General features: G+C 38.4%; 4 protein-coding genes across 9 annotated transcripts; 3 read left to right on the top strand and 1 right to left on the bottom strand.

Annotated features, from left to right (window-relative positions):
• The first annotated feature begins 202 nt into the window (after positions 1–202).
• Positions 203–17,127, top strand: LOC130710639 (probable phosphoinositide phosphatase SAC9). Its single transcript, XM_057559966.1, has 12 exons — positions 203–967; positions 7,408–7,540; positions 8,030–9,252; positions 9,590–9,697; positions 9,847–10,017; positions 10,661–10,903; positions 11,736–12,161; positions 12,889–13,707; positions 14,830–15,027; positions 15,112–15,570; positions 15,671–15,898; positions 16,594–17,127. Exons 1-12 carry the CDS (start codon positions 359–361, stop codon positions 16,873–16,875), a joined length of 4,899 nt encoding a protein of 1,632 aa, XP_057415949.1. The 5' UTR covers positions 203–358; the 3' UTR covers positions 16,876–17,127.
• Positions 17,128–17,255: 128 nt separating this feature from the next.
• LOC130710640 (uncharacterized) lies at positions 17,256–18,291 on the top strand. The gene is made up of 2 exons (XM_057559967.1): positions 17,256–17,690; positions 17,876–18,291. Exons 1-2 carry the CDS (start codon positions 17,533–17,535, stop codon positions 18,147–18,149), a joined length of 432 nt encoding a protein of 143 aa, XP_057415950.1. The 5' UTR covers positions 17,256–17,532; the 3' UTR covers positions 18,150–18,291.
• A 211-nt stretch (positions 18,292–18,502) lies between these two features.
• Positions 18,503–20,605, bottom strand: LOC130710641 (mitogen-activated protein kinase 7-like). The gene is made up of 2 exons (XM_057559968.1): positions 20,192–20,605; positions 18,503–19,420 (listed from the first exon to the last, which is right to left on the bottom strand). The coding sequence occupies exons 1-2, from the start codon at positions 20,603–20,605 to the stop codon at positions 18,740–18,742; spliced, it is 1,095 nt and encodes a 364-aa protein (XP_057415951.1). The 3' UTR covers positions 18,503–18,739.
• A 1,126-nt stretch (positions 20,606–21,731) lies between these two features.
• Positions 21,732–25,229, top strand: LOC130715157 (uncharacterized). 6 transcript variants are annotated; one of them, XM_057565215.1, is made up of 7 exons: positions 21,732–21,889; positions 21,971–22,040; positions 22,170–22,329; positions 23,076–23,157; positions 23,555–23,771; positions 24,015–24,079; positions 24,792–25,229. In XM_057565215.1, the coding sequence occupies exons 1-7, from the start codon at positions 21,791–21,793 to the stop codon at positions 25,044–25,046; spliced, it is 948 nt and encodes a 315-aa protein (XP_057421198.1). In that variant the 5' UTR covers positions 21,732–21,790; the 3' UTR covers positions 25,047–25,229. The 6 variants fall into 6 exon arrangements, with proteins under 6 accessions (XP_057421198.1, XP_057421199.1, XP_057421197.1 ...); XM_057565216.1 differs by having other exon boundaries at positions 21,971–22,048; XM_057565214.1 differs by having other exon boundaries at positions 21,971–22,052.
• The last annotated feature ends 967 nt before the right edge of the window (positions 25,230–26,196 follow it).

Raw genomic sequence — 26,196 nt, 5'->3', positions numbered from 1 at the left:
CGTGCCCGTAAAAAAAACTTGGTCATTCGTGATATTTTATTAGTTGATTAACATTATATTCTATGAACATAATTTAAAAATTGATAAGGAAATCAAACATTTATTTTGAGAGGTAGATATCACCAAAATAAGAAAATATTTGCCAATTTTAACAAAATAACTTTTTTAATTTTAATTTGTATAGAAATAAACTAGTTTTGGTTCACCATTTCAACCGTGTCCATAATCGGCAACGAACTTGATTCATCACGCAAGAGAAGACTCTCGTCTCAATCCAAATCCACATCAATTCCGTTTATGATCATCATCTCGGTGGTGGCGCGTGCACTTCACTCACTTCATCGCCGTCGCAGACCCCATGGAATCACCAGGCGATAACTTACGCGACACATCAGTGGTAGTGGTGACGCTAGATTCCGACGAGGTCTACATAATCGCCAGCCTCAGCACCCGCACCGACACCCAGGTCATCTCCGTCGACCCCACCACCGGCGCACTCCGCTACGAGGCCAAGCGCGGCTACGATCTCTTCACCTCGCAGAAGGAAGCCTACGATTCCGTCACCAACGGTTCCCGATATGGTTGCAAGGCGAGGATTCTCGGCAGGGCGATACTCGGCTACGCCGCGCTCGGGAACCTCGCTCTGCTGCTAATCGCGACGAGGCTCACTGCCGGCGTTGGGTTGCCTGGCGGTGGGTGTGTTTACACGGTGGCGGAGTGCCAGTGGATTAAGATCCCACTGCAGAACGCGATGCCTCAGGGGAAGGGTGAGGTTAAGAATGCGATTGAACTCACGGAGCTTGATATTGATGGGAAGCATTATTTCTGTGAGACGAGAGATGTGACCCGGCCTTTTCCGAGCAGGATGCCGGTGGATCAACCCGACCCGGAGTTCGTCTGGAACGCGTGGCTTTCTGCGCCGTTTGGCAGTATCGGGTTGCCGCGGCACTGCGTCACTCTCCTGCAGGTTTTGTGATTTTTCTTCTATTTGTGTTTCAGATGGTAAAATGTATAATTTGGTATGTGAATTCTAGGCGCGGTTTCGATTAGCTTATGGGAGATTTTAGAGCATTTGGTTTCTGTTTAGTGCATGAGTATGGAATATAGATTGATTGCAGTTGATTACAGAATTAACAGTTGAGATTATAATTAAGTACATGTATATATATCACAAACTATGAACTTGGTTAAGTCTTAACCTTCGATTTTGCATTCGGCGGCTTTAAGATCGCGAATTTGCGTATTTTTCAGAGGAGTCAAATCTATTATGAGAAACATATCATAATGAACATAAGTTATAGCTGTTTGGTGGAGAAGTTATATAAAGGAGAATTTGAAATGGTTGTGTTGAGAAGTCCCACACCGACTAAAGATATGGCCGAAGTAGTCCTTATAAAGGGTAGAACAACTTCCACCCTTAGGGATAGTTTTCGGGGTAGAGTTAGGCGGAACCTGAAATCTGATATGGTAGCAGAGCATGTCCTAGATTCGTTTATTGGGGGCACTTATATATGGACCACCCGTAAATATTCATTCCCGCAGATTTCACACTCAAGATTTCCAAATTCTAAGAGGTTGATGTGAAAAAGCTGATTTCAAATTCTATGCCGGGATGGGGCTCTGTTTTTGTTGGGTTTATGTGGCGGCTAGATGGATCTCGTCGTTGTGGTTCCGGATGGAGGCTCCTCTCGGTTTTTGTTTTGATGCTTGTTTTGGGTCTTTGGTTCTTGGGGTGTTTGTTGGGGTTGTAATATGCATTTTCTGGTGGGTTTGTGAGTTTGAAGGTTTTTATTTTGTTGAAAACTGTAAATGAGAAAACTGATTAACATTGATTTGTAAAAGCTGCAGATTCAAGAGATTACATCAGTATTTATAGAAGAACACTTAGCTTGTTGATCAAGCTAACAATCCTAACTGATTCTGTTATGACAGCTGTTATGACAGCTCAGCATAACTAACTATGACAGCTAACACTAACTAACCCTATAACTGACTGCATACACAGTCAGCAAGCTAACTAACAGTAGCTTCTCTTACACGTTACATAGTGTACTCTAATAGACCCCCTCAAACTCAAGGTGGTGAGGAAAGGATTTTCTCAGCCACATGGAGTTTGGAACGAAGAAGCTCAAACCGGGTTGGAGAAAGAGCCTTGGTAAAAATATCTGCAAGCTGGTCTTCAGAAGGAATATGGTGAACAAAGAGAGAGCCATTCAGCACCTTTTCCCTGACAAAAAAGATATCAAGCTCCATATGCTTTGTTCTGGTGTGCAGAACAGGGTTGTGTGTTAAAGCCACAGCCCCCATGTTGTCACAGAAAACTCTAGGAGAAGAAAAGGGGACCTTGAGCTCTTGCAACAAAGATTGTATCCAAAGTAACTCAGCAGAAGTATTGGCAAGGCTCCTGTATTCAGCCTCAGTACTGGACCTAGCAACTAAGGTTTGCTTTTTGGAACTCCAAGACACCAAGTTAGGACCAAAAAACACACAAGATCCTGAGGTGGACCTTCTGTCATCAGGGTCAGAACCCCAATCAGCATCACAAAATGCAACAAGAGGAACTGTAGAGGACAAGGAACAAGGATTGAGGTGAAGACCATGATGAATAGTACCCTTAAGATACCTTAAAATACGTTTGACAGCCTTCCAATGATCTTCTAAGGGCTGGCTAAGAAACTGGCAAACTTTATTCACAGCAAAACTGATTTCTGGCCTTGTGAGAGTAGCATACTGCAGGGCACCAACAATGGACCTGTACAAGGTTGGATCTGCAAAATAATCAGACCCATACTTGCTCAACTTGGCACCACCAATCATAGGAGTAGAAATACCCTTTGCTTCCCCCATTTCAGCTCTTTCAAGTAAATCATGTATGTACTTGGTTTGAGTTAAAAGCAAGGACCTATCTTTCAAGTGATGAACCTGAACTCCAAGAAAATAATCAAGCTGACCCAGTTGCTTCAGAGAAAATTCAGAGTCAAGATTCTGCACTACTTGCTGTACCAAAGGCAGAGAATTGCCAGTAATGATGATATCATCCACATAAACAAGAATGTATATGACTGAACCTTTTATGTAAAAAGTAAACAAGGATGGATCACACTTGCTAGGTGTGAATCCATACTTAACTAAGGCTGACTTTAACCTTTCAAACCATGCTCTAGGGGCCTGTTTGAGGCCATAGAGAGCTTTGTGTAGCTTGCACACAAGTGTAGTATCTGAATTCTGAAAACCAGTAGGTTGAGTCATATAAACCTCCTCTTGGAGAGCTCCATTAAGAAAGGCATTATTCACATCTAATTGATGAATATGCCACTGCTTGGTGATGGCCAAAGTGAGAATAAGTCTGATTGTAATAGGTTTGACCACTGGTGAAAATGTTTCTGAATAGTCAAAGCCTTTAACTTGATGATATCCTTTGGCAACAAGCCTAGCTTTATACCTATTAATGGTTCCATCTGCATTCTCTTTAATTCTAAATACCCATTTGCATCCAATAGGCTTCCTATCCTTAGGAAGAGGGACCAAAGTCCAGGTACCATTAGCCATCAAAGCATCATATTCTGCCTGCATTGCAGTTTGCCATTTGGGATCCTTAAGAGCCTGTTTGGTAGTTGTTGGTTCTGCCTGAGTAAGAAGCAAGGTGGGGAACAATCTAGGCATGACAATGCCAGACTTGGCCCTTGTCTGCATAGGGTGAACATTCCCAACTGGTTGAGGAACAGAACCAGCAGAAGAAGATGTAGATGACTGATGTCCTTGGGCTGCTGAACCAGAAGAAGCTGAGGGCAAGGGAGAATGCATGGGCTGCTGCTGGACAGAAGAAACACTGTCTGCATTGTGCTCAGGAGAAGGTGCAGAAATAGCAGCAGCAGTATTAGGTTGCTGAATGTGTGCAGCAGCAGGTATGAGAGGAATAACAGAAGACAATCCTTGTCCAGAAGTTGCACTCTCATTAGGATTAAACAGTGCATGATAGGGGTATGTAAACTCATCAAAAATGACATCCTTGGAGATGTATATCTTGCCTTCATTGTCCATGCACTTGTAACCCTGATGTGTAGAAGAGTATCCAATAAACACACAAAGCTTGGATCTCAAAGACAACTTGGAGTGAGTATAAGGTCTGAGATGTGGATAACAAGCACAGCCAAAGACCTTGAGAAGCTTATAATCAGGTTGCACCTTGAAGAGCTTAAAGTAAGGACTAACATTGCCCAAAACTGAGGTAGGCAATCTGTTGATGAGAAACACAGCTGCAAGGAAAGCATGATCCCAAAACTGATATGGCAAATGAGCATGTGCTAGCAAGGAAAGACCTGTTTCAATTATATGGCGATGCTTGCGCTCTACACTACCATTTTGATGATGTGTGTAGGGACAAGTAAGCCTATGAACAATCCCTAACTTAGTGAAATAGGGTGTTAAAGGCTTAAATTCTGTTCCATTATCAGTTTGAACTGATTTAAGTTTTAAACTGAATTTTAACTCAACCATGGCTTGAAACTGAAGGAAAACAGAACATGTATCAGACTTCTTCTTAATGGGAAAAATCCAAGTAAAGCGAGAATAGGCATCAACACAAGTAAGAAAGTATGAAAATCCACAAGAGGACTCAATGGAAGCTGGTCCCCATAAATCAGCAAACACAAGTTCCAAAGGAGAATGATAAACAGTACTAGAAGAATGAGAAGGTAGTCTATGTGATTTAGAGAGACAACAAGCTGAACAAACTGTAAATTTTGCTTTATTAGGTACTGGAATATTACAACTATTGAGAGCTGAATGCAAAGCCTCATGATGAGGATGTCCTAGTCTAGAGTGCCATAAACCATAAGAGGTTGGGCATACAATAGTAGATGATTTATTACTAGAACTAGGAATAGTAGAACTAGGGAAAACAGCTGACAAGGCAGAAACTGAATCTGAAACAGCAACTGGAGGCAAGGAACTTGGAACTTGAACAGAAGATCTCTTGGAAAGAGAAGGAGTGTGCATGCCTTCAAAGACATACAAACCATCTGGACCAACATGACCTTTAAGAAGAACCCTAGAGGTGACCTGACATTTCACAACACAAAAAGAGGAGTGAAACTCAAAGTAAACATTATTATCTCTTGCAAATTTACTCACACTAACCAGATTTTTGGTTATATCAGGAACTAAAAGCAGATTTTTGAGAGTGAGTGTGGTGTTAGTATGATAGGGAGAGGGAAAGGAAGCAGATCCTATAGAGAGGATTGGCAAACCTTGTCCATTCCCCATGAAGATGTGATCATTACCAGCAAGAGAAACACTATCTGAGACAACTGATGCATCATTAGTCACATGGTGAGTTGCACCAGAATCAGGGAACCAAGTGCTCAGATTTGCTGAGGCAGAAGAGCCTCCTGCTTGTGATGAACCTGTGATCATAGCTTGAGGTGGTCTTGCATTGTAATTTCCAGGTCTGTGCCCTACACCTGTGAACTGAGAAGAGGATGAATAATTCCAAGGTGTACCAGCAAAAGGATGAAAACCAAACTGCTGAGGACCAAAAGGAAATCCTGGAAAAGAGGAACCAGGTCCAGAGTATTGTTGTTGTCCAAACTGAGTTGGATTTCCAAACTGAGGAGAACCACAGTAAGGAGAGAAACCAAACTGAGGCATAGGAACCATAGGGAAATTAGGAAATTGCATTCCATAGCCTGAGTTCATGCCAGACATGCCAATAGAAGGAGTGGAAGATGCACGATGATAGCAGATACTGGCATCATGACCATACTTCTTGCAGATCTGACATTGCACACTGCGATTGTTGCCTCTGCCTCCGCCACGTCCATTGTAGCCACCGCGAGAGTTGTTGCCTCCGCCACGTCCATTATAACCACCACGACCACGCGAATCAGAGAAACCACTGCGCTCATCACCGCGCTCATCAAAGGAGCGCTCCTCATAGGAAGAATCGACGGAACTGGAAGCATAATTTGCCTCAGAAGGCACCGGCGACGGCGCCGACGATGGAGGTTGCGTCGCTGGCGGCAGCGAAGCCTGCGTCAGCAGCGCCGATGGAGGATTCGCAGTAACCTGACGAGATCGAGCGCGATCTAGCCGCGCTTCATGCGCGATAATCATTGCTTCGATCTGCGAGATTGAACTCGGTGTTTCACGATTATAGACAATCGTTTGGAGATGACTGTAATCCTCTGGCAAACCATCAAAAATTGCTTCCAATTGTTCACGATAGGAGATTGGATCTCCAATAGTGATCAACGCATTAACAATCGACTTGATACGTTTGAGATACTCGGAACACGACTTCGATCCCTTGGAGATGGATCGAATTTCAGATCGCAATTGCGTTGACTGTGCGAGAGAGTGTGCTTGGAAGAAATCGAGCACTGCCTCCCACACTTGCCACGACTGAGAACAGTTCACCACCGTAGGAAGCACCGATGGCGAAAGAGACGAGAGTAACCACGTGAACAGAGCAGAGTCTTGCTGCTCCCAGATTTGATATGCAGGATTCTCCACTGCATTCACACGATCTTCTTCACTGAGAAATCGTGGTGGAATCTCAGGACGAGCAAGATAACTCTGCAATCGATGCGTACGAACGATCCCTTCCACATGCTGCTTCCATGAAAGAAAATTCGTATCATCAAGCTTCAGTGAAAGCTTGTGAACAAGAGTTGAGGAACTCAACTGTGGTTGAGCCACTGCAACTGGAACGGGAATCGGAATCTCAGGAGCTTCTTCAGCCATGGTGAAGAAAATGAAGAAGAAAAATTTGAGAAGAGAGACCTCAAGGATCGTACCCTGCTCTTGATACCATGTTGAAAACTGTAAATGAGAAAACTGATTAACATTGATTTGTAAAAGCTGCAGATTCAAGAGATTACATCAGTATTTATAGAAGAACACTTAGCTTGTTGATCAAGCTAACAATCCTAACTGATTCTGTTATGACAGCTGTTATGACAGCTCAGCATAACTAACTATGACAGCTAACACTAACTAACCCTATAACTGACTGCATACACAGTCAGCAAGCTAACTAACAGTAGCTTCTCTTACACGTTACATAGTGTACTCTAATATATTTGGTTTTGAGTTCCTTGGCTGGATGTTCTTGTATCCTGGGTTTTTGTGGCTTTGGATGGTTCTTTGGTTTGTCTGTACTGTTGGAGCTTTGTTTGGCACAATCTTTTCTAAGATTAAGATTGTGTTTATATTAATGAATTCCTCATTTGCTGTTGGTTATTAGTTTTTTTCTTTGCTGTTTTACTTCTGGTTCTGTACAAATGAAATTTGTCTCAATGAATTTTGAAGTAGTAATGTACCATAGATCATGCATATATAGCGATTAGGACGTGAAATTTCACATGTTCATTCTGTTGTCTTGTCTCACTTGGGCTTGATGTGTAGGGGTTTGCAGAATGTCGAAGTTTTGGAAGCTCAGGTCAACAAGAAGGTGTTGTTGCTCTTATAGCTCGTAGGAGCAGGCTACACCCGGGTACTCGGTACTTGGCGAGGGGGATAAATTCATGTTACAGTACAGGTGAGAAAACCTATTACCTATCATCAACTCTTGAACTCAAAATTTTACATCATATTAAGTATTTGTGCGATTGACCTGTAAAATAGCAAATGTACTCTAAGGAGATCATTTATCTTTTTTTTTTGAAAGAGGAGATCATTTATCTTAATCTTGTTTGATTATTATTTGCCAACTTGTAATCTTTGAATTTGAATTTGTTCTCAGTCATGTTCATTATGGTCTCAATAGCTCTATAAGCTCTATTATTTGTAAAAGAGAACCTTCTTTTGCTTCCAGATGACATGCATAATGCATTAAGATCTTCTTTACTCAGTTATCCAAGTTGGGAAAGGCCCACCAGTCCCTTATTTCACTCTAAATCCTTTTCCAGTGTAATTTTGCTTGCTGCTTCTTTCATTCATTGTGACTATGTTTTATTTTTCCTTGATGGTCATTGAATGTGCCTTAGTATTGCCATATACCAAATGTTTATTAGGTTCCATTTCACAGGAAACGAAGTGGAATGTGAGCAACTTGTATGGGTTCCTAAACGAGCTGATCAAAGTGTACCTTTCACCACTTACGTGTGGCGTAGAGGCACAATTCCTATCTGGTGGGGTGCAGAACTAAAAATCACTGCTGCTGAAGCTGAAATTTATGTTTCAGATTCTGATCCTTATAAAGGAAGTGTGCAGTATTATCACAGACTGAGCAAGAGATATGATGCTCGGAATCTAAATATACGCGCTGGTGAGAATTCAAACCGAAAAGCTTTGGTTCCCATTGTATGCATGAACTTGCTTCGAAATGGAGAAGGGAAGTCAGAGTGCATTTTGGTTCAGCATTTTGAGGAGTCTTTGAACTTTGTTAGATCAAGTGGGAAGCTTCCATATACTCGGGTCCATTTGATAAATTATGACTGGCATGCCAGTATAAAATTAAAAGGTGAGCAGCAGACAATTGAAGGGCTATGGAAACATCTAAAAGCACCCACTATATCCATAGGCATATCTGAAGGAGATTATTTGCCTTCACGACAACGAATAAATGATTGTAGAGGTGAAGTCATCTGCACTGATGATTTCAAAGGTGCATTCTGCTTAAGAACACATCAAAACGGGGTAGTGCGTTTTAACTGTGCTGATTCTCTGGACAGGACCAATGCTGCTAGTTTTTTTGGCTCCCTCCAGGTCTTCATGGAGCAATGTAGACGGCTGGCAATATCACTTGATAGCGATCTGGCATTTGGTTATCAGTCTATGAATAATAATTATGGTGGATATATTGCTCCACTGCCACCTGGGTGGGAGAAGAGATCTGATGCAGTGACAGGTAAAACATATTTTATCGACCATAACACCAGAACCACCACATGGAATCATCCATGTCCTGATAAACCATGGAAGAGATTTGATATGACGTTTGAGGAGTTCAAGAGATCAACAATTCTGTCTCCGGTATCTCAACTAGCTGACCTTTTTCTACTTGCTGGGGATGTTCATGCAACTCTTTACACTGGATCCAAAGCAATGCACAGCCAAATACTTAGCATATTCAATGAAGATACAGGAGGAAAGTTTAAGCAGTTTTCTGCTGCACAAAATGTGAAAATCACTTTGCAAAGAAGATATAAAAATGCAGTTGTGGACAGCTCTCGTCAAAAGCAGTTAGAAATGTTTCTTGGAATGAGGCTTTTCAAGCATCTTCCATCAATTTCTCTTCAACCTCTACATGTATGTGACTTGTCAACTGTCAAAGTTAACTGAATGATGGCTTTCTGTTTCTTTTTCATACATCAAGTGCATATCAATTGCAGTTTCATACTTAATTTCATGTTAGTCACTGAATCATGTCCTCTTTTTCTTTTAAGAACTCCTTAATTTATATCATAATTCATATCTCTATCTCTTATTTTTTGTCTCTTCATGTCTGCTTTTTTAGGATTCACCTTCTTGCTTTTGACTTGTAATGCTAATTAATACACTAGAATTATTTAATGCTGGAACTTTTAAACTTGGTGGTTTTCAATAGGAAGTAGTTATGAATAACTGAATCATCTGGTAATCGTAGGTACCATCTCGGCCGTCTGGTTTAGTTCTCAAGCCAGTTCCAAATTTATTTCCCATTTCTGGTGGTGAAGCTAGTCTTCTGAGTTTCAAGAGAAAAGATGTAACCTGGGTATGTTAAGAATTTCCTTCCCTTGGGTGCGAATTCCTGTACTACTTATAACTGTTCTCTCATGTTTGAATTATTCTATGATGTCCACCTAAAGCTTACAAGTTTGATATATCTCATCTTACAAGAGAATGTGTCTTTTCCTTTCACAGATTTGTCCACAGCCTGCAGATGTAGTTGAAATCTTTATTTATCTTGGTGAGCCTTGCCATGTTTGTCAGCTTCTTCTCACAATATCCCATGGTGCAGATGATTCAACCTATCCATCAACAGTTGATGTACGGACAGGACGCCATTTAGATGGGCTTAAACTGGTCTTGGAGGTTTGTATCTGGTCTTCTTTACGTCTCCCTTTTCATAAAATTCATATATGCATAATACTGCAGATTTGGTCTTAATCGTGCTAACTGAATAGGAAGAAGACTAGTGCTCATTTATGTCGTGAGCAAAACACAAGTTTCTGACAGGAACAGTCAAAATATATTTTCAATTTTTAACTAATATTTGAAATTGACTATTATAAAATCCTTAGATTTACATAAATGAAATATGTTAGTATCAAACTGGAGTTTTAAATTTTAATTAGCTATGGTTTGTGTGGCTGTATCGACTGTCATGAACCAATTATCCTAGAAGTTTAAACAATTAGGTGAAAACACACGAATGATTTTATATTATATCTTTAATATGGCTCCTCACCCAGGAGCTCTGCGGTGAGCATGGATAATGCACGAGTTCACTTACCTCATGCTGAAATTCAATTTCTAACTAGAAGAATGAGATCAATAAGGATTAAACTCTAGACATCTCGTCATAGAGGCTCAAATCCCATATTATGAGCCAACTATCATAAAACTTAAGGTATTAGGTGAAAACAAACAAATTTGTTTAAATTATTATCTCTATCACTTAATTTCTATTATGTACCTTAATTGAATATAGTTATGAATTCTGAACTGTTGGCAGGGTGCTTCTATACCACAATGTGCTAATGGGACCAATCTATTAATACCTTTACCTGGGCCAATCAGTTCAGAAGATATGGCTATAACTGGAGCAAGCTCTCGTCTACATGCCCAAGATGTGCCACCCTTGTCATTACTTTATGATTTTGAGGAACTTGAGGGAGAGTGGGATTTCCTTACTCGTGTTGTGGCGCTAACCTTTTATCCTACTGTTTCTGGAAGAAAACCCTTTACCCTTGGTGAGGTAGGTATTTTGGAACATATCATACTTGATGATGGATCTTGGCTTGATTAATACTCTATGGCATTTATCTTTGATTTTTTCATGTGGATTGCATTTGGTCTTGCAAATAGAAAAAAGCAATGTAGGGCTAATACTGGTACGTAATGTAGTTGAATAGGTGAGTTGATAATCAATGTGTATGAATTTAATTTCTTCAGATTACTTTTGCTTGTAAAATTTTTTGCTCTCTTACTCTTACCCAAACATAAGCACTATGCTTAGACTGCAATTATAGTGATATCCATTTGGAAATTTCTTGATTATAATGTATTACATGGAAATCCATGATGACATTAAAGTTTGTTGTCTCTTTCTGGCCCCTTTTCAGTTTTTACTACTGGTGGTAGAATATAATGTGCTTTTATTTCTGAAGTTTTCTATCTAAGTGAGTTGTTTAAGGGTGTTAAATTTGGTTGTATATATTAATAAAATGGAAATCCGGTCCTTCTTTAATGATTTAATGTTATTTCATTGTTTTGTTTTTTCTGAAGAATAATTTTCAATTTGAGGAACCACAAATATTCTCTAAAATGTTGTCTGAATTTTTCAAATGTAAATCTGGAAGTTTCTTCCAACCAAATAAAACTTCATTTTTGTCTCTCCTTTCTACATATTACTGGTCTAATGGGAGAATGCTTTACTTGCACACATGCTCCTTCATCCTTATGTTTGTTATTTCAGTTTTTTAGTTAATTTTCTATTTCTCTAATTATATTTTCAATACATCTATGTAAGTTTTGGTATTAATGGTAATCTTTTATTGCTGCTATATGATGATGTGGTTTGGCTACAGATTGAAATCCTTGGAGTTTCTCTTCCTTGGAGGGATGTATTTACTAATGAAGGCCCTGGTACAAGATTAATTGAGCATGTCAAGAAGTTTCAAGAGGAGGTTAATCCCTTTTTATCTGGTTCAGATATAAATCCATTTAATCCTTCGTCAACAGGAAATGTGTCCCCACCTGAGCAAGGAGGCACTTCTGCGGACCTATTGATTGACCTCCTATCTGGAGAGGACCCACTTCCACACCCGCTTGCACAACCAGTTACTGAAAATGTTGTCTACGAGGAAAGTGATCCACTTGATTTCTTAGACCAAAGTGTTGAATGTCATAGTGCCAAAACTGATAGTAAAAATTCATTAGAAGGTTCAAGATCGTCAGATAATAGCGCTGAACAATATTTAAAATGCCTGAGATCTCTTGCCGGGCCAAATTTGGTATGTGATCATTATCCTAATATAGCTCTGACAAATAAGAAATTTACTTTTCCCATTATGATCACCTCCTAGATTTTGTATGAATATTCATTCCCCCAACAGACACTTTCTCCTATTCCATTATTATTTATTGTTGTTGTTGTTGTTAGTGGTGTGTAAGCTAGTTCATGACAAATATTATTTGGATGTAACAATTGCTGCCTCTAGAGTTTATCTGAGTTTGGTTTTTCTATGTGCTCTCTAACAATAGAGAGTAGCAAGAACAAAAAGGAATTTCATTCAAGATTCTTGTAGTTGTCTTTGATATGATTCCTTACAGTATCATGTAGGAATCATTGCTATTTTAAGAGCCAATTTTTCCACTTCGCTTTACAGCCAACTTTTCTTGAAATAATATTCCGTTTTTGTATAAGACTATTTATGTTTTTTCACCTTATAGTTTAAAATACTAAGTTCATGACATGGTATCGGAGTTTCTATGACCAAGTAGTTAAGAGCGAGTCTTTAATCAGTTGCGTAACTTGATTCAATAGTTATCAATCACCTGTTCCCTTGGGGTAGCATTCTTACTATTCAGGAACTATTACACGTGCCCCCAAGCCACAAAATATATTGTTTAACCTGAATGTTTAAGTTGTTTGATAGATTTTAAATGGATCAGATTATTGTTCTTTTAGTATCTCTAATGTAAGTCTAATTCATGAAATATTTTTCCTATATTCTGTAGCAAAGAAAACTTGACTTCATTGAAGCCATGAAACTTGAAATTGAACGCCTTAAGTTGAATCTTTCTGCTGCTGAAAGGGATAGAGCCCTACTATCTGTTGGAATGGATCCTGCAATCATAAATCCTAATACACTGCTCGATGAAGCTTACATGGGAAGATTATCAAAAATTGCAAGTAATCTTGCCCTGCTTGGAGAAGCTTCACTTGAAGATAAACTTATTGCTGCTATTGGTCTTGAGACTGCTGATGATAATCCAATAGATTACTGGAATATTATTGGAATTGGGGAAATCTGTTCTGGTGGCAAGTGTGAGGTGCGCGCTGATATAAAAAAGGCAGTGCATCCAAGTAACGCAATGTCATCTTCTGGGGCTTCAGTACCTATATACTTGTGTTCTCAGTGTGAAAGGAAGGTTTGTAGAGTTTGCTGTGCTGGGAGAGGGGCACTTCTACTTGGAGGATATAACTCAAGAGAGACAATGAATTACAATGGTACATCAAGCCAAAGTGGCCAAATTGACTTGCCAATAAATCGTTTATTAGCTCGGGATGGTATAATTTGTAAAAGATGCTGCCAGGATATTGTGCTTGATGCATTGATTTTGGACTATGTGAGGGTTCTGATTAGCTTACGAAGAATAGACCGTGTGGAAAAGGCTGCTTACAATGCTTTGAAGCAAATCATTGGATCATCCTGGGATTGTCTTCTGGAAAAGAATCAGGTCTCTGATAGTCAGTCAGCTGGCGAAGCAGTACAGCTGTTACTGAATGGATATGAATCCCTGGCTGAATTTCCTTTTGCCAGCTTTTTACACCCGGTAAAAGTTTTAACTAAATTTGTATTTTGATTTTGGGCTCTGCAGCATTTTGTTTTTTATTTATGTTATCAAACCACTTGCTGCTATTTCTTTCTAAAAGGTGTTTAATCCATTAAATGTGACCTATATCAACTGATGCGTGTATGAGTTTAGATATCAATGATATGAATAATTTTAATATTGGATGGTTTGTGGACAATTCTATTGTTGCAAGAGAAAATAAGCTTTTGATATAACTAGCAACTTAGGGTTTAAGTTTCCATTCAAAGTATTGCGTCATGAATAATGTAACCATGAAATTGAAAGAATCGCCCATGTACTTTTTATGTAGCTGAGTTCTCGAATTATTGTTACATGGTCTCCGTTTGCTGGACCACTAGATCTAAATTAAGGATTTTCAAGTGATATGCCAAGACAACATAATCAAAACTCAATAATATACAAGTCATGCTGTCTAGATAAGATTTAAAATACTAGCAAATACCTGACTAAACCTATATAATTTCTTAGAATTTGGAGTTAGCTCAAGAGTGAGGATTGTCCAACCTTTTCTAAGGACTTCTTTGAAAATATCTGAAGTTGATGTAGGATTTCTTTTCCCCCGACACCCCCTTCAAGTCCTATCGGGCTTGTTTGGATTTGTCTTCAACCTCCATTGTGAGCTTCTCCTTTAAGTTGCTTCTGAGGCCACTGGTCCTTTTTTTTGCTTTTCTTTATTTGCTTGGGCTGTTCTTTCTTGAGTCAGGATCTAGCTCTACCACAAAAGCTAGTTCAGAGGTGAGGATTGTGATTTTCTAACTCTTTATAAGGTCTTCATTAGCCATATCTCTAGTCAATGTAGGACTTCTTTTGTCCTCAAACATAACTAATTATATGGCATCTTTCCAACATTTATATTGTACCATTTTCACTCATACAATCAACTGTGGCTTTAGATTAATCCCTTGTTTGTACTAATTGTGTGTTGAATAAAGTTTTATGGAGTTGAATTGTGTTGCCATTACAATGCAACTAAAATAAGTTTTTGCCATGTTGAGCATGTCCTTTCAAAGACTGGAGGTCTGGTCCAATTTTTGCACCCTATATGTATTTTACAAATAACCAATAAGCATGTAATTGCAGGTCGAAACATCAGCAAATTCTTCTCCTTTTTTGTCTCTGCTTGCTCCATTTACTTCTGGTTCACGACTATCTTATTGGAAAGCTCCATCTAGTACCACCTCTGTTGAATTTGGTATCGTCCTTGGTAACGTTTCTGACGTTAGTGGGGTTATAATGATAGTCAGCCCATGTGGCTACTCAATGGCGGACACTCCAATTGTAAGTCTCCATTTATCATTTGCCTTGTTCTGTATGTTTTATGTTGTTCTTTGAATTTAGAAATAAACTCTGATGTTCATGCAGGTGCAAATTTGGGCAAGTAATAAAATACACAGGGAAGAAAGATCATTAATGGGAAAATGGGATCTACAATCTATGATTAAAGCTTCATCAGAATTATATGGACCTGAAAAGTCAGGAGCAGAACATAAATTGCCTAGACATGTGAAGTTTCCCTTCAAGAATTCTGTTCGGTGCCGCATAATTTGGATAAGTTTACGCCTTCAACGACCTGGCTCAAGTTCTATAAGTATTGGAAGCGATCTCAATCTGTTGTCTCTTGATGAGAACCCTTTTGCACAAGAAACTCGACGGGCCTCTTTTGGAGGAACTGCTGAAAGCGAACCCTGTCTTCACGCCAAGAGGATTTTGGTGGTTGGAAGCTCCATCAGAAAGGAAGTTGATCTCAAGCCACAGCAAAGCCCCGACCAGTTGAACCTGACAGGGTTGTTGGAAAGAGCTCCCCAATTAAATAGGTTTAAGGTAAAAGCTATCCTATTTTTCCTAATCCTTTCGTGAGAAGCCTTTTACTTTTGAAGTGATCTCCATCTCACATACAGTGATCATCCACTGACTTTTTTAGGTTCCAATTGAGGCTGAAAGATTGGTGGACAATGATGTTGTCCTTGAGCAATATCTGTCTCCTGCTTCTCCCTTGCTTGCTGGATTTCGTCTAGATGCCTTTAGTGCAATAAAGCCTCGAGTTACCCATTCACCTTCTTCAGATGTACATAGCAAAAACTTTCCATCACTCTTGGACGATAGATATATCACTCCACCGGTATTGTATATACAAGTATCTGTTCTCCAGGTACTTACTGGAACACTATCATGCTGCTTCTGTCATATTTCTCTGCCTGTGTATCCACTTGCTATGTTTTAGATGAGCTCTGATTTTGTACACCTAATTTCTTTTCTGGCTAGCACCTGCACTGTACTAGATGGAATGCATTTTATTTTATATTAGAGAAAAGACATGGAAGATTTATTCACTAAGCATTGCTGTGTGGTTGATTTTAAAATTCTAGTATGGTTTACAATAATAATTTTTTCTAACTAAATCTAGTAGAAAATTTGTCTTTCATAATTTACAGTTTTACACTTCGTAGCTAGCCAACTGGGTCTGCCTCTGTTAGTTAGGCCTTGTTAGAGAAGTTGTTATAGCTGGCTAGTACTTAGCTCTCTACTTCAATAGCAAAGCTAGGTGCCTAGGATATAAGCCATTCTTATTTCTGTTCTCTTTGGGTTCCATTGATCTGAGTAGGAGGAGTACATTCAATAAAATTCTCTTTCTTTCTATTAATCTGTACACCCTCCGGTCACTATTATAAGCAAAAGTTAGTTTTGTAGGTTCATTCAATAAATGATGTATGTGACTATTTTAATGACTACATACATCATTTATTGAATGAATCTAAAATACTAACTTTTGCTTATAATAGTGACCGGAGGGTGTACATTCTTAACCAGTATCTATCAACAAACTGATGGTAGGGTTGATTGCAGGATCCCCATAGCATGATAACCATTGGTGAGTACCGATTACCGGAGGCCAGGGCTGGAACACCCATGTACTTTGATTTCCCTAGGCAGATACAAACTCGCAGAATTTCATTCAAACTACTTGGAGATGTTGCTGCTTTTACAGATGACCCATCAGAACAAGATGATTCTGGTACTAGAATTTCTCCATTGGCGTCAGGGCTATCTTTATCCAATAGAATTAAAGTGTATTACTATGCTGATCCCTATGACCTTGGGAAATGGGCTAGCCTGGCTGCAGTTTAATTACACGCCATGTCAGTACTTTGGTTGTTGAAATTGATTGATTTGTATAAACTTTTCTTTTTCACATTTTTGTTGTATTATGCTGTGTAAATTTAATTCATTGATGTAATTGTAGAATGATGATGTTAGGAACACTAGTTATGTTATTTCTATCCACTTGTGGTTAGCTTGGAAAGGTGAGTGTTTGGATTGAGGTTGGAGGTTCAATTACAGTAGTTGTCTACCGAAAAGAGGAATTTCATTTTTGACTCATTTATCTTGATTATATATGTTTATATCTCCCTTTTATTTTTGTGTACAAGATCAAGCACTGGTTGATTCCCTATATATGCCCTTTTTATTCCTTCAGAATCTTCTTGTGGGAGAATGGATAGCGTGGATATGGTTATTGATCTTTTAAGAGCTCTCACACGTTGCATTTCTATGCCAAAAATATAAGCCATAAATACAAAGCATAGGCCAAAGGTGTGAGGAGGGTCCACATTAGACAAAGTGATGGAACCTTATCCGGAATGAGCCAATGAATTTCCACTATCAAATCACATTTCTTCAAACAATATCCACCTGTAGATCTCTACGCTACTGAAACATTTTCACACTGCGTATTTGTCGTTGCTTCTGTGTTTTCTCCATTCAGAGTTAGAAACCAATCAAAGCATGGCTCATTTGCTGACACCAGCTACCACAACTGCTGCAACAGCTCTCTCCACAAGGCCCCAGAAGAGGTCCTCCCCCCATTCTTGGAAAAATGGGTGCTTTCAAGCTTCAAGAGTGTGCTGCGTTGCCCACCAAGATGGCCACTTCCTTCGTCGCAGGTACATATATCTCTATAAAAGCAGCTGCATTACTTGCAATGGTTGATGTTTTTAAATTCTTATTATTAATAGTTGAGCCATCTTAGCAAGATAGTAACACTTCCATGTTTAGAGTAAAAACTGCAAGCAAGCAGGGTAAGAACTAGATGGATGATAATGTTTTGGTATTGCAATGTTGTATGCAGGGCACTGGTGGGTTTAAGTGGTGCGGTAGTTTTGGGGTTGGGTTGGGGTGATGAGCAAAGTGCAATGGGTGCTTCAAAAAGGCCTCCGCCACCGCCACCAAAAGAGAAAAAGGATCCAAATGTGAGTGGTGTTCAGGCAAAAGTAATGGCTAGCAAGAAGAGAAAAGAGGCCATGAAAGAATCAATAGCCAAGCTAAGAGAGAAGGGGAAGTCCATTAATAAAGAGCTACCTCCTGCACCTCAAGAAGCACCACCTCCTGCACCTGAAGAATAGCTTCTTGTTCAGCTGTTAACCCTTCCAATGTGATGCAGTGTGTGTGGACGCACGCTGCATCACAATGTCACCTACTCATCATGGTTAATATATTATTGCTGGACTACTATTATTTTTTGATGGAATACGACCGTTTCGCCTACCTTTTCTTTCGTAGCAAAGCTATTTGACACGACTAAATGACAGACGAAACTTTCATCTAATGTTTCAAAATAAGTCAAAATCTGGAAACATGCGGATATAGTTGGAAAAAGAAACTAAGATGCTACATATTTACACAGGTTGAGCATTTCATGGAAGCTATTTGTTGTGCTACTTTTTTTTTCTTTCCTTTTGAAGCTTTTTAATTGAAAATGAAAGGCCAACTTGTAAATAATGTGGAAATTGGAGAACAACCAAACGCATTATTTGAATAGTTCATAATGGGAATTTAATCAAAGACCAAAACAAGGCATGGATGATATATACAAATTACCATTTGTATGGAACAATCTTATACTAGTACAAGATCGGGTAGCTAAGTCCTCCTTATGATTACACTTTCTCTAGGTAAATAGAAATAGAACATCGAGACCAATTACAGAATCATCTTAAGCAGATACTGCTTCAGGAGGATGATAATGAAGCATCTCATTCCACATCATTTCCCTAATAATCTCTTCTTTCCTACTTTCAACTATGTCAATTTTGATGGGAACCTGAGCAGGAGGCTCACGCATTGGATCAAATATACCAGCAAAATATGGATGTTGAAGTGCTTCTGAGGCAGTGATTCTTTTAGCTGGGTGAAATACAAGCAATCTTTGCAGCAAATCAATTGCCAATGGATCAGCTTGTGGATATAGCTGAGAGAACTCTATGCCCCTTCTATAGGGAAGTGATTCGATGAAACTCCTCGATCTCGGATTATCAATAAAGTCAAGATCAGATTCATCCTGGGTTCCGATAATGCTTATGATTAGTTTCAGTTGATTGAGGCAATCAGTTCCAGTGAAGATAGGCTTTCTACCAAGAATCTCAGCAAAAATGCATCCTACAGACCACATATCAACAGAAGTTCCATAATCATCACTGCATAACAGAAGTTCTGGTGCGCGATACCATCGAGTAACAACATACTCTGTCATGAACTCGCCATCAAATCTTTTGGTTCTTGCAAGCCCGAAGTCACATATCTTCAAGTCACAATTGGCATTCACAAGCAGATTCCCAGGCTTCAGGTCACGATGAAGAATCTTTGCAGAGTGAAGATATTCAAGACCTTGAAGCAGCTGCATTAATAACAGTTTAATTATTGAAGGAGGCCTAACTCAACCCAAAAGTTAGCTCAAGAGTTAAGGTTTGCACAACCATATATAAGCAATTGCTTGGCCACATCTCTAGCCAATGTGGGACTCTAACACACCCCCTCACGCCCAGTGTAGAACATCTGGAGCGTGGAATGAAACGGGTGACCCAAATATGGGAGGTCTCCACAACAAATGGATCTAGGATAGCGACCCAGGCCCATGGTCAAACAACCATTGGCTCTGATACCATGAAGGAGGCCTGAGGCGGCGGCGGCGGTGTTAGATAGAGAGGAGCACTGCGACGGCGCCGGCGTGGAGGCTGCAAGGAGAGAGGGGCAGCGGCTGGGGGTGGGTTTGGAGGAAGAATTAGGAAATTAAATAAAAATTAGGTCAGATTTGAAGAGGGGATCTGAACCTGCTCAATGATACCATGAAGGAGGCCTAACTCAACCCAAAAGCTAGCTCAAGAGTTAAGGTTTACACAACCATATATAAGCAATTGCTTGGCCACATCTCTAGCCAATGTGGGACTCTAACAATTATGATTAGACTCAATCAAAAATAAGCAAAAGCATCATTGAGAGGGGAGTTTGTTTCAGCTTTTTTTCTTTAAAAAGTCTATTGTTCTATGCAAACACAAATAAGCTTATTAGCTTATACTTTTCTTAGAATCTCTAAAAAAAAATATATATTTTTAAGAAAATTAAAAATCTAGGAGAGTGTAAAGGATTATTGAAAAAAGCTAGCTAGTACCTGAAACATGAAAAATTGGCAATGATCATTGGAGAGTGGCTGAGAGGACTTGATAACGTGATGAAGATCTGTGTCCATGAGTTGATAGACCAAGTAGACATCCTTGAAACTTGTTCTCTTGTCTGGGATCATAACATCTTTCAAAGCAATCACATTCTCATGATGAATGTGTCTAAGCAGCATCATCTCCCTCAGAACTCTCATAGCATCAGTGCAATTTTCAAACACATTACCAATCTTCTTGATTGCAACTTTCTCATCAGTCTCACTATTGATGGAAGAGCACACTACGCCATAAGCACCTTTTCCAATAGGCTTGATTGGAACATACTTGATGTCTAACTCAAACAGTGTTTGTGAAACTGCATAAGAATGCTTCCCTCTAGCCTTATCAATCTCCATTAAATTTGCCATATTCAATTCTTGCTAATGAATGAGTAAACAGCACTAAACACTGAGAGAAAACCAATAAAATGCTCTGTACGCAGCGCTATTAATTTCTTTCTATCAAGATACTATTTATCAATAGACCCAGCAAAATGCGGAAAAATAAAGCAATCAAGAAATATATTAGACAAGTTAAAATTGGAACGAATCAAATCTTTTATCGGATTTATTAGGTTTTAGATTTGATTTCAAAATAAACAAACACAATCATTTTTTTGGTCGATAATAACAACCCTATCTAATTTGTCAAAAAAAAAAAAAACCCAATCTAAACTAACTTAATATCCAAGCATAATCTTTTTTTGTAAAATGGGGAATTGTCGTAATAAAAGAGGGAATTGTTTTGTTCATAATTCTTTATGATTTGGTCATTTGAATTTTTTTTAATAAAAAATGTAAAAAATAAGGTTGAAAACTTAAAATGTACTATAAATAATTAAATATAGTAAAAAAAAAAAAAGTGCAAACTCCCATAGTCCCATTTTTTGATAGGACATTAATCGAGCAAGTCGGAGCTTTGGAATTAGGGTTCTGGGTAGAATTTGGAAATTAATAATTTTTGTCAATTCAATAGTTAAAATCATATTATAAAACTAAATGTTTTTTTATCAATTATTATTTTTTCAATATTTTGATCAACTATGAAAAATGAAAATAATATGGTGTAGAACGGTTCTGGGGCTGACCCCAGTGTTGTTAATTGCGGATGGTGGAAGACCAAAATCCCGTCATACATGACAAATAATGGTGGAATATGACGTAATATTACGGAATATTGAGCCATATGGCGGGATATTGGCCATAGCAGAAAGCCAAAAAAACCGTCATGAGAAACTACCATAGCGGATATTTGATAACACTGGTTGACTCTGTCGTAACTTACATCTTTAGTGGACTAAAACGCCTCAGGACCTAGTGGGCTGACCCCGGGACCATGGGGCAAATTGATTGCTCTACCTAATAGTCATCAAAATAAATTGGGCCAAACAGGCCTAGTGTTTTTTCCAAAATTTCTCATGTAATTAAATCAAGGGTCCCTTAAATCAATTTGAACAAAAAAAAAACTCAAATAAAAATGAATAGTGTTACTCAATTGAGTAAGTGTCAAGACTTCAAAATTGATTAATGGAAGCACTATATGCATAAGACAGAATGATTCCGAAATGCTCTGCTTCTCCCATCCACAGTCATCCACTTCAGTTCCAGCCCTTGACCGGTCTCCGGCAACTCGCCGAAACGCGTCGTTTCAAGGCACGATGCATTGATTGATTCTCACTTGTCATTCAACGATTCTCTACACCATCGATATGCTAATGCTCCTTCTCTTTACAGGTATGGCTTTTGGATCAATTTGGAGTTCTCCACGATGGAAAACAACCTTATCCTGCTGCAATTTCAACATGTATGTATGTATGTATGTATGTATGTATGTATGTATGTATGTATGTATGTATGTCTTGTTTCAAATCCTATGATGTTATGCTGAATTCTAATTAATGGTTGTGTTTTGATTAATTTTTGATTTTCTTAGTAGAAAGTATAGCAAAGACGGGTGCTAAGATGGTTATTATAAGCAACTCCTCAAGGCGCTCATCGGTTACTCTTGAAAAAGTCAAGAGCCTTGGCTTTGATGCTTCTCTTTTTCTTGGAGCCATCACTAGTGGAGAACTCACTCATCAGTACTTGCAAAGGTTGCTTTTAAGTTTATTCGGATACCCGTATTCGTTGTCTTCTCTTGTTAAAGTCCCATTTTCGAAGAGGTTATTTGAGTTTATCTTATAGCATAGCCGTAAATGCTTAAGCAAGTGTTTGAGAGAGCTTATGTAAATAGTTTATGACTTTTATATGTAGGGAGCTTATTTTCATAAGTTGCTCGGATTAACTATGAATAAGCGTTTCTGCATTTGAGTGAACAGTTTAATTAAGCGCTTATAGCACAAACACTTACTGATTTGAGGAACTTAATGGAATAAGCTGAAAATAGATTATAGGTAAACATAAGCTCTTATTAATTAGCTTATGAAAATAAGCTAAAACCAGTTTATAGATAGGCCATAAGTTTTCTCAAACACTTGCATAAATGCTTATGTCATAAGATAAACTCAAATAAGCTCTTCCAGACGAGGCATATATCTATCTACCTTTAACCCGTTTCTCAAATTAGGAATTAGTGCTTATTAGATTAGTACTTTTTGCCATACGTGTTTATTAAGTTGTTTACTTAAACGCCGCATCCTAGGTCTTGTTTCTTTGCAATGTTTAATTTAATTCAAACTGTAATTTTTTCTGTTACATCTACTGCTTGTGGCTTACTGCTTGCAAGAACATGTTAATGTGTCCAACAGATGCATTTTGGTCCATGTTCAATCATTGGTTCTAATTGTATCATTATGTGTTTCTGCATTTTCACTCTTCTTATAAATTGTGCTTTGAACAGGCGAGATGATCTTTGGTTTGCAGCATTGGGAAGGTCTTGTATTCATTTCACCTGGAGTGGCCGTGGAGCAATATCTCTTGAGGTGTGTAGAGCAACAATGCGTCTTAGCTTGCTTGAATCATATGTTCGCTATATTCAATTGCTACTTCCTATATGTTGTTGTCCTGTACTATTTAAGATGGCATGATTCATGGAGTAATTGATTTCTTGGTAAAGTAAGGAGCAAAGTGGATCCAATTATTCTGGTGATGATGGCTTCCTTCCTTCTAACTAATTTAAGGTGTTCAAAGAATTGAGGAGTTTGATTTGGACTAGGTTACTGAGGCCTTTTTCGTTTTTATCCAAGTCACAGTCAAATTATTTTCAATTATCTCAAGTCTGGGGTGTGTAAAGGAATTGTTTTACACATAAAGATGATTCTCCCAAAAATAATTTACATCATGGGTACTAAAATTTTACCCTATTTGAATAAATTTTAGGGCTTAGACTTGCAAGTTGTGGAGAAAGTTGAAGAAGCTGAGTTTGTTTTGGCTCATGGCACTGAAGCATTGGGGGATGCCAACGGGAATGCACGTTCAATGAAACTTGAAGACCTTGAAAGAATATTGGAGCTTTGCGCTGCCAAAAGAATTCCTATGGTGGTAGCCAATCCTGATTATGTAACTGTTGAAGCAAGAGAATTGCGTGTGATGCCTGGTGAATTTCCTCTGCCTTCTTCTTTCTCTTTTGCACCAAATCTTAAAGAGTAGCACCTAAATAGTAATTATAAGTTACTTTTTCAGCCAAAGTTACAGCATAAGTTTATTAAAACACATTGTTATCATGACCATGTCACATGTTTAAGAATTGTACTTGTTCCTGTTTCTTGATTGAGTTCCTTTTTCCTTCTATCCAGTTTCACCTTACACCATTTTTTGGGTGTATTTTTAACTTTACTAGGTACACTAGCAGCTAAATATGAGAAGCTTGGGGGTGAAGTGAAATGGATGGGCAAACCTGATGAGGTGATGAAACCATTTCTGTGCAAATTAATTCAATTTTGATAGTTGTTTTCTCCTGTGTGCAACCCAAGATTTTATTACTTAATGCATATGCATATTTGGAAATCCCTCTACAAACTACAATTAATTCATTCTTAAATCTAAATCCAAAATCAATTTTGGGAAAAAACTTCTATGAGTAGCTTCTTTGTGCCATAATTGATTCTGAAGAAAAATAAATTGATCCAAACATGCTATTAGACTCTTAGATTAAATGCACACAACGGTACAAGTAAGAATACATATTCAGCTCATATGCTTGTCAATTTACTCCTTAGTTGGCTTTATTATCTGGTGCACAAGGCAAGTCTCAACTTTTGAAGTGATTAAATTGCATGTTTGATCCCTCAAGGATTCTTTAGTTATTGCTTTTGGTTATTACAAGTGTGCACATTGTGCTTGTAGTACTCTTAAGTCTGAACATGCAAAAAAAGTAAATTCATGGTTTTATGGTATCAAGTTAAGCTAAGTTGTGTCCAGTAACTAGCATTAAAATTTATCAGATCACTGCCAAAAAACAATTAATGCAGATATGTTGCTAGCAAGTAACATATTTATGTAATTGATAACGTGATTAACATCTTTGTGGATCTCAACATATCATCTCCTGTTGCATTTGCATATCCATCCTTATTCCATGTTGTGGATAGTATCCGTAACTATTGAGATTGATCAGATAATCTACAAGTCAGCCATGGCCATGGCTGGCACAGATGTTTCCGACTGCATTGCTGTTGGTGATTCTCTCCATCATGATATAAAGGGTGCTAATGCTGCTGGGATAAAATCAATTTTTATCACTGGTGGGATTCATGCAACTGAACTTGGACTCCATGGTTTTGGAGAAGTTGCAAATTCATCTTCTGTTGAATCACTTGCAACGAAATATGATGCATATCCATCTTATGTTTTGCCTGCATTCACATGGTAGAACATTGCGTGGGCTGCAATCCAAACCACTCCACTTATAATTGTAATTTTTTAAACCATTATATGATTTATTGGCCATTGGTAGAAAGAACAAACTCTATGTAAAGATATTTGGAAACTGTTGAAAACACGAGAGTATAGTGCATGCATGTGGTATTTCATATTTTCGTGATTTGTTGTCTAATTTGCTCTTACTCAACCTGATACATTACCGTTAAAAAGTATGAAAATGAGAAAATAATTCATCTCAAAACACTAATATATGTTATTTTTCCATTTCCATACCTCAATGGAATCTCTTTTGATCATCAACCAAAGGTGTTTAGAATAAATATCTAAAGGGTGGTTGCCTAACGACTTACATTAGGTGTGAATAAATTTCGAAGAGCAGCACGTAATGAAGCTACATAAGTTTTTTTTTATAAGCCAATCATTTGTATTCATAGTAGCACAAGGGGTGCTATGCATGAAGATATACATAAGTAGGTTAATTTATATAACCTCTTCCATGGAAAATCAACATTTCAGATTAATTTGCTCTCATATTAGAAGTACATTTTGTGTTTAATTTATATAACATCTTCCATGGAAAATCAACATTTCACTTTAAGTCAATTTTGAAAGCTTAAGGACCTTCAATGGTGTTGTTTATTCAACGTTCCACGATGCATGCGAAGCTTTAGGTCTAATGGAAGATGATCGAGAGTATAATAATGGGATAATAGATGCAAGTCAGTTGGGATATGACGACCATTTTGCAAAGTAATGAAATTAACTTCCAACATGAGATAACAAAATGCTGCATCTTCTTCGCCTGAGGAAATAAGGGAATTTGCAGAATGGGTTCTTCAATGATTAATGATTGAGATTCCTTCGGATTTGTTGATTGGCCAGTGTGAAGACCATTTGCTGCATTAGTCAATTTTGCTTATCCAAATATTGCGCCTTATTCGGAAAACCATTAATATAATGAACAAAGAGCAATCCTTGTCCCAACTCTAAATAGTGTAGAAGAAGTCAACAACTTCATGTTATCAATGATTCCTAGGGTACGTATGCATGTACCGCCATGTAAGTCAACAACCGGTACGTATGCATGTACCGCATGCATGGGAAAATATGGCTAGTAAAAAGCCTTCAAAGGGAATAAA

The sequence above is a fragment of the Lotus japonicus genome, chromosome 4, assembly GCF_012489685.1.
Source record: "Lotus japonicus ecotype B-129 chromosome 4, LjGifu_v1.2".
NCBI classification, from domain to species: Eukaryota; Viridiplantae; Streptophyta; class Magnoliopsida; order Fabales; family Fabaceae; genus Lotus; species Lotus japonicus.
This window is presented reverse-complemented; position numbering and strand designations above follow the sequence as displayed.